The 9,437-nt window shown below is 30.2% G+C and overlaps 1 protein-coding gene across 1 annotated transcript; it reads left to right on the top strand.

Annotated features, from left to right (window-relative positions):
• The first annotated feature begins 7,318 nt into the window (after positions 1 to 7,318).
• Positions 7,319 to 9,016, top strand: LOC129902992 (extensin-1-like). Its single transcript, XM_055978464.1, has 2 exons — positions 7,319 to 8,596; positions 8,768 to 9,016. Exon 1 carries the CDS (start codon positions 7,362 to 7,364, stop codon positions 8,571 to 8,573), a length of 1,212 nt encoding a protein of 403 aa, XP_055834439.1. The 5' UTR covers positions 7,319 to 7,361; the 3' UTR covers positions 8,574 to 8,596; positions 8,768 to 9,016.
• The last annotated feature ends 421 nt before the right edge of the window (positions 9,017 to 9,437 follow it).

Here is a 9,437-nt window from a genome sequence, read left to right as displayed (position 1 = left end):
TATTATTATTTTTTACTCTCCCTAACACTCATGCACTAATTAAATATAGAAGAACGAAAATAGAAGTGCAATTATTGTAACGACCTAGCCCGTCGTTACTAAAAATATCTGGGGTAAAAATATACGAATCTCATTAGTCATAAGACTAGGATCAATTCTTTGGTATGCGAGTGCATTAGCTGCGAATTAAGACCGTACAATGTCCTTATCTCAAAGTTAAGTTGAAAGTGCTTTCGATTTAGTTTCGGACTTGAGTTTAAACTAGGGTAAACTTCAAACGGCCACATCTCTCAACCTATAATGAATTAGGTGGCCATGACCTATAAAATTAAAGTTCTATGAGTCTTCTTTCCAACGCCACTGAGTTGGTCTCATTTGGAGTTCAGAGTAAACATTTATGCCCATTTTACTGAGCACTGTCAGTGCTAGGCCGCCAGAATCAGGGGCAGAGCCACCTATTGAACAGGGGGTTCGTTCGATCCCCGTTTCAGCAAAAAATTATACTATTTATAGATGGTAAAAATTTGAAGAAGTTGACACATGAACTTGCCAAAGGTGGTTCAACATCTACTATATATATATGGTAAAAAATTGATGAAGCTGACACATGAACTTGCCAAAGGTGGTTCAACATCTACTATATATATATAGTAGATGATGAACCACCTTTGGCAAGTTCATGTGTCAACTTCTTCAAATTTTGAACCCCTTAAATCAAAATCCTGGCTTCGCCACTGGTGGGGAGGATAGAATGTATGCAAATCTTGTCATTACCTCTATGAACCATTTTCAAAAGAATCTCGGCTCAAGCAAATCAAAGTAGTAATTAAAAGAAAAAAATGATAGTGGAGAGAAATATGACAACTAGTAGCGAAGAAATACAGAATATATATGCAAGAAACCGCAACAGGGATCACCTAATAATACTATAAAGTCAACATAAAATTATTTTGACTAAGTATACCAACATGGATTGCGGTGTAGTAGTGAGATTGTTTCATCTTTAACCAGAGGTCTCGGGTTCAAGCCCTAGATATGGAAAAAATCTTATTGGGAGCGCCACCCTCGAATGGGCCCTGCAGTGCACGATCTGAATTTAGTTGAGTCTGTAATGCGGACTTCATACACCTGGTAGGAAAAAAAAAAGAGACTAAGTATTCTTTTCAGTATTACTATTTCTTTGATAAGAACACAAATGGGGTTAGAAAATATAAAAACAATACTTTATTTATTTTAATTTAGTTTATTTTATGTGATATTTTTTTATTGTTTAAACAAAATAAATTCAATTTTTATATTTAAAATTATTAAATTTCATAATTTCAGTTTATACTTAATCATATAATTTGCGGAAACACTACTTTGTAAAACTTAATGACACAATTTGCTGAAACACTACTGTGCAAAACTCTCTCAATAACAAGAAATATAAAACGGAAAAATGATAAAACAATAAAAAATGTGTGGAAATGAATTAAATTTATCCTTCTTTCATAAGTTGGATCATAATTGTTTGTAATATGGATTTTGGGTTAAAATTACCCCACTTTTTATTTGTTGGACCTCAATTACCCTCTATGGTTAAAAATGTCTCTTCTTTTAACGAAAATGAAATGACATATATGAGTTATAGTGTTAAGTCCCACAACAATAGGATGGAAAAAATAGTCTTTTTTACGAATATGGATAATTCTCCAATAATGAGTTAGTTTTGTGAGTGTGAGTTAGATCAAAAATTTAATTTCATATTAATTAAATAAATAATATTAATTTATTGATACTCGTGAATATTAGACCCATAATTAGCCTGATTTATCCAACTTTATTTGTTAAAAAATATTGTGATTTATTATTTAAGAATTGATTATTGTTAAAGGATGAAAGAGTTGAGTTGAACCTAAATGTGAAATCGGTTCTATAAAGATCGTTTAACCCAAAAATCACAGTTTCAAACGAAATAGACATTATTGTCTTTTTGATTCATTCAATCGCAAAACATGAAGCATCAAAGAATTTGAGTATGAATAAATAATTTTTAATTTTTTTGAATTAACCTAATAGATCGGATTAGTTATGGTTGGGGTCATGCAAATCAATAAATCAGTGTTATCTATTTAGTTAAATATGTCATATCATAATTACGTTTAAAGAATGAATAATTTTAGTATGAAAATTAACGTTAAGAATGAGGTCCAACAAATAGAACAATAAAAAATTTAAGCCATTTTTTTTAATACGTTGAAAATATTTTTACCTTTTTTCCGAAAATAAAATCACACATAATATTTCGAATTTCTCTTTATATAGAAAAAAAAATTATATGATCAAAATGCCGCCACATGGAAAAGGACAGTGGAGTAGTAAATTTGTAGGTCAATAAGTTGTCCAATAAATCAAAATGTGTACCACAAATCAATTCAATCATATCATACACCAAATTTTTATTAATAAGTGGCATCATCTCATTTGATCAACTCATTCTAATAATCTTTTGCATTAACTTGTGAAGCGTCAACTAAGGCGTCAATCCCTATAATTTTTTAATTTCTTTTATTTCGTCTTTAGAAGACTGCATATCAAATTTAGAGTCATTTAAAGTTGGTTTGAAATAAGTTAAATCAATTATAAAGAAAAGCCATGTTAAAATTTCTACGCAACATGTTTAACGAAGGAGATCCCTCAGAATTATTACGTATGGTATCCAATTTTTAGCGATCTAAGAATTAATGACAAGATAAATTGATTATTTTTATGGCGATACGTCCAAATCATTAAGATTTGATGGTATTTCTTATGATCGTAAGAATTTGTAACAATACAACTATCTAATGCAACTACAATCTATAAAAACTATCATTCAAAGGTCCAAATATTATCAGAAAATAAAACTAAGAATCATCTAATTTTCTCTAGGATTTGATCACATTGGCTTCAAAAACTAAAAAAGAAGATAATTTAAAAATCAAAAGCAACATATGACAATGCATTTGATAATATATACTTAAAATTTCTGACAAATTGAATTGGATTTTAGCCCTGGATATATGATAAAAGCATAATCTGGTGCTGAATTCTTTTTCCCTTATACTAACAAATTATTGTTCATTAGTTAAGGTGGAAGCTTCCTTTTATTTGTTTTTGACTTCTACAAATTACTATAAAAAACTTATACTATTATATATGTTTTTGAAAATTAAGGTCCTAAGCTTCACATCAATGATAGTATAGGAATCAATAATTGTTATACAAGTGATATTGGATCTTCTCTTTTCTCATAAAGTTGTTACAACATTTTTCTTCTTCTTTTGAAGATAAATTAGTAACAATACCCTCACACAATATTATATCACTACAAAAAAGTATGAATTAGCGCCAGATAAATTTCATAGCTAAATAGTATATATAATCCATTGCTAATTTTATTTAGTGACACACTACTTGCTAGCGACGGATTTTCAAAAGAAATTGATAGCTACGAACAATTTAGCAACACAGTTTGTATTCAATTTCATATTTTTTTAGTGATATTACATTGGTTCTTTCCTCTCTCCTCGATAATTAATTTTATAATATTATGATTGTGTAATACTAAAATGCATTTGCCTACCACAATTTGAACATACATGTTATGTCTGGATCCTCCTGGATTCCATTTTTCCTTTTTTCCTTTTGGATACCTTTTCTCAACTTTAGTTCATTACTTAAACATGACCTTTTCTACCTCTTTATCTGTTCCCATGATGATAAAACTATACTAAATAAAGAATTTTACATCAATTATTTAATGATAATAATATAATTATCGTCATATTATATTTAGTAGCAATAACACATATGAATATTTATAACTATCATTTTATATAAATGCTGCTGAAGGCTTTAATGATTGCGGATGCATTGATATCAACTCAATTGGCGCTAAATATTGAGAAATATCTTATTGAATCACATAAATTTTCAAATTGCTTCATTTGGTACTGAAAATGGGCCACATGAGAAGTTTTTCTCGTGTCTTCTCTATGATTTAACTCTCTGAAAATGACCTTATAGTACTACACATGCATGAAATTTCCCCACACCCCTCCATGTTGGGGTGTGTGCGGCTGTTGGAGAGGTGAATTAAAAGTTTGATTTTGTTATGAGTTATCGAATCTAAACAAATTAGCTTGTAGGGTTCTAAATACATTATTATTTATAAATAACAAGTTGGTTTCTTAACACAAATATAAAATTTTGACCAAAAGCGATGGAGTACTTCTGTTTAACATGTAGCTAGAACGCCCTTGGTTTGGAGCATGACCGGAGCTAGGGAACGAAAGATGGTTCATCCAAACGAAAAATTTACTTTACATATATGAGATCAACTTTTTATTTATTTATAATATATCAATAAATATGCTATTGAATCACATAAATTTTCAATATTGAGCTATAAAAATGATTGAATTTTTTACCTTCTCTACCACCAAAAAGTAAAGAATACTATTGCTTTATTTGGTACTGAAAATGGGTCACATGCATAGTTTTCCTCTTGTCTTCCCTAGATTTGCATCAAATATATTTGGGAAGTTTTAAAAGAAATTTGAAAATTAGTATTTGATCAATAATTTTCTATTACTTGATAAATATATTTAAAAAATATATCATGTTTTCAAGTTCTAGAAAAAATTAGAATTTGAGCCAAATTCTAGTATTTGAGAATTTTTAAAAATTTAAAAATTACCTCAAACTTTTATATTTTATAAAACACCCATCATCTATTAATTTCAATTAACATCTATTTACAACCAACTCCATTAAAAAGAACAAATTGTTTTTAGTGAGTTATAATTTATCTTAATCAATGATAAATTTGAGTGTGTGATTATTATACTGCTCTTGCCCATATTATTTTTTATTGTTATTAATTGTCATTAATTATATTATAAAGTTATTTTTTAACGAAATATGTTCATTAGAAAATGATAATATAAACTTATGATTAATTTTAATAATTTTTATAACTTATGGACATAAATCATATATTTTTTAAAAATAAATATTTCTTCTAAAATATATGACCAAACGCATAATGAAACCTCACTAAAAAATAATTAATTAAAAATATTTAGAAATTTATAGTTAAACACTAACTTTTAACTCTCTGAAAAATGACCTCTACACATAAAGTGCTCAATGGTCACTTGGTTCGTGATCAATTCATCTTTAATGTGATGCTCTGTTATTACAGCTACAGCCTAGAGAGAGAGGATAGGTTAAAACATCACTGACATGCTTCTTGTAGCACATGTGAAGATTATTTTAACAGTCAGAATACATTACACAAGAATTAATTGGTACAATAATTATTATTATTATTATTTTGGCAGGAAATTGGTCCAATTATGTTTCTTCACCAGAATGCCTTAAATTACAGGAATTCTTTAAAGGGAATTTTCGTTTATAACCACTCAAAAATATATTAATTATACGTTATAATTATAGTTTGCTAATTATAATTCATAGTTATAAAAATATAATAACGTTTGTATAATTTGTGCAGCATTTATATACGTCTATATAATTCGTTATACAATTCACAGTTTTTATATAACGTTTGTATATTTCATTATACAATTCATACACAACGTTTGTATAATTCTCTAAACAATTTGGAGTGTTTGTATATTTCGCTATAGAATTTGATTCGCGCACAACATTTGTATAATCACGCGAATTATATAAAACTCAAACTTTAATTACAGCTAAATATTTGCCATGACCCATAATTAATTCAAACTATAACTATATTATTTAGTTAACTGATATATGTTTGTTTATCCGCATAATTTTTTCTCCTTATTTTCTCCTATCCATGTCCCTAGAAGAATTAATCAATCTAAATGTACTACTAATGATGATGAAGATCAACTTTTGAACAACACAATGATTGACACTAATCATGATGGAAATTAACTTTATTCTATTTAACATTAATACATGAAGCATGCGAAATTGGTACAATTTATATATGTTTAATAATTTTGTACAATAGATCCTTATAATCGAGTCTTTTTTTAAAATTTGTGCATAGCGAAAGCTTTAGTGCATCGGACTGTCTTTTTATGATATCATACTCAGGACATTTTCAATGCTAACACTAAATTTTACACAAAAAAAAATAATCTTTTTTCTCCCTTCGTTATTATGTTATTATTTCTTATTTCATTTATATTTTTTTATTTCATAAAATAAAATTCTTTCTAAAAACATTCACTATATATAATTTTCATATTGTTTCAAATTATAGTCGTTTAATATAAAATTATTTTTTTATATCATAATTTTTAAATAATATAAATTGCTAGCAAATATTACATATTATAAATAATAATGGACAACAAAAATAAAAGTGAAATCATTAACGAAATATAATTAAATAAACATTACACAATTGAAAATTTTATTTTAAGTGCTGCATGAATATTCAACTTTCAAGATCAATACGGTGCTCCCATAAATGCTCTATTAATGCATTACGTAGTTCAAAATGAGCTTCTTAATTTGTCCTTAATTTTTTTATGTCAAGATTATATTTTTGCATATTTAATTTTTGTTAAGATTAATTGTACTTATATCCAATTTAAATTTATAGTAAAATTAACATAAATTTAAATTCAAGCAAGGAAAATAGTATATAAAAAAAATTAAAATTTTAATCTAAAATTAATATTATAAAAATATTACGTAAAAATAATAAAATGTTTTAATTAAAACATACTAATTTATATAATATTTAATTAAAAATATTGTACAATAAAATAATAATAAAGGACAATTGATGTGATGAATAGTGTAGCATCAAATTCACACACCAAATTTGATATAAAATTTAACATGAATTGGAATAACTTTGCACTAAATTTTACATTAAATATAACATTTGGCATAAAATTTCGGAAAGTAAAGAGTCATATAAAAAAACAAGATGCTCTGAATTTCTGTTACTAAGATGATGGATCCACCACACATTTTTACGTACCACTATATACTACTAAAATGATAGGACGAAAAAGAAGACTTTCTCTTTGAATTATTGCATCACAAATAGTATAGCTGCCATAATAGTTTATTCCTGCTTAGCTTGCAGCATCTATCCAACAAATAAAGTATACCAATTACTCAAGTCAAATTGAGCCGACAACATGACAAAACCAAATCAAAATGCGTTTTAACTTTGATAGGTTTTAAGTATTCTATATATTGAGACTTTTACCATAATCAATGAAATTCTTGAAAAGGGTAAATGTCTAAATGAAAGCTATATAAAGGGGTTTGAGTTCAGCTTAAGAGGACAACAACTTCTCTCCTTTCTTTCAAATATGGGGAAAATGGCCTCTCTAATTGCCACTCTTTTAGTGGTTTTAGTGTCACTCAGCTTTGCTTCCGAAAGCTCAGCAAATTATCATTACTCATCTCCCCCACCACCAGTGCATGTCTATCCATCACCACCCCACCACCCAATATATAAGTCTCCACCACCACCTAAGGAACCACACTACCCTCCACACACCCCAGTTTACAAGTCTCCTCCACCACACCATCACCATCCCATTTACAAGTCTCCACCACCTCCAACTCCTGTTTATAAGTCTCCACCACCACCTAAGGAGCCACACTACCCTCCACACACCCCAGTTTACAAGTCTCCTCCACCACACCATCACCATCCCATTTACAAGTCTCCACCACCTCCAACTCCTGTTTATAAGTCTCCACCACCACCTAAGGAGCCACACTACCCTCCACACACCCCAGTTTATAAGTCACCACCACCACCAACTCCAGTTTACAAGTCTCCACCACCACCTAAAGAGCCACACTACCCTCCACATACCCCAGTGTACAAGTTTCCACCACCACCAACCCCCATTTACAAGTCACCACCACCAGTGAAGCCATACCATCCTGCACCAATTTACAAGTCACCACCAAAGCCATACCATCCTGCACCAGTTTACAAGTCACCACCAAAGCCATACCATCCTGCACCAATTTACAAGTCACCACCAAAGCCATACCATCCTGCACCAGTTTACAAGTCACCACCACCACCAACTCCCGTTTACAAGTCACCACCACCACCGGTGAAGCCATACCATCCCTCACCAACACCATACCATCCTACACCAGTATACAAGTCTCCACCACCCCCAACCCCCGTTTACAAGTCACCACCACCACCAGTGAAGCCATACCATCCTTCACCAACACCATACCATCCTACACCAGTATACAAGTCTCCACCACCACCAACTCCCGTTTACAAGTCACCACCACCACCAGTGAAACCATACCATCCTTCACCAACACCATACCATCCTGCACCGGTATACAAGTCTCCTCCACCACCAGTGAAGCCGTACCATCCTTCACCAACACCATACCATCCAACTCCAGTATACAAGTCTCCTCCACCACCAGTGAAGCCGTACCATCCTTCACCAACACCATACCATCCAACTCCAGTATACAAGTCTCCACCACCACCCCACTATACTTACTCCTCTCCCCCTCCTCCCTACCATTACTAAGAAGTGACTTCATTATATCTGAGGTAATTAAGATAACCTTAAAACTTTTAAAAATTATATGACTAAAATGCAATGCAATAATAAGTTGCACAATATCTTCATGCAAAACATTAATATAAAGACTTATGTTGTCTACTTCTTATTTGGCTAGCTTCTACTATATGTTCTCATTCACATATTATATTCTTATGCAGGAAAAGCAGAATGTTGAGCTGAAAAGCATTTTCCATTTTGGAGAGGCAATGAAAAAAATAGAGTAAATAATAAGGCCCACAGAAGGCGAAGTTCATTTGTAGCTTCATGTTATCTAAGTTAGTGATATTGTTGTTTGTACTCTATAGTTATATTTGTATTTTTATGTCTTTTTTGTATGTTTGCTCAATTTCAATCTCCTTGCAAAGTGCAGAGATTAATTATGAGATGAATAAAATAAGTTATTACTACTCCTATATGTTTTATGTTTCACCCTCTCTCTAGTTTTCTTTTTGTCCTTTTTCTTATAATATCTTATTTATATCTTCTTTATATCATTTATAGGAGTGGGTCAGGGAATGATCCACTTAAAACCCAAAATTAAACCAAATTTGATTGCATGTTTGAAATAAATTAGTTGAGTGGGATGATTTTGCCATGTTTTTGCTAAAAGAAGTCTTTCTGACGAGGCAAACTTTCTTTTTTGATTCGGGATTAGTTATGAGTGATTTTGTGTATTATTTTATTTAGATATTAATTATATAGGGATTAACTATAGGGATGTGCATTGGTCGGTTTGGTTCGATTTTATGTATTATCGATTTGATTTATCGTTTTTCAATTTTTAAATATGCTAAATTAATAAAAAAATCAATGAGATATTTTTTATCG

The sequence above is a fragment of the Solanum dulcamara genome, chromosome 9, assembly GCF_947179165.1.
Source record: "Solanum dulcamara chromosome 9, daSolDulc1.2, whole genome shotgun sequence".
In the NCBI taxonomy this organism is placed as follows: domain Eukaryota; kingdom Viridiplantae; phylum Streptophyta; class Magnoliopsida; order Solanales; family Solanaceae; genus Solanum; species Solanum dulcamara.
This window is presented reverse-complemented; position numbering and strand designations above follow the sequence as displayed.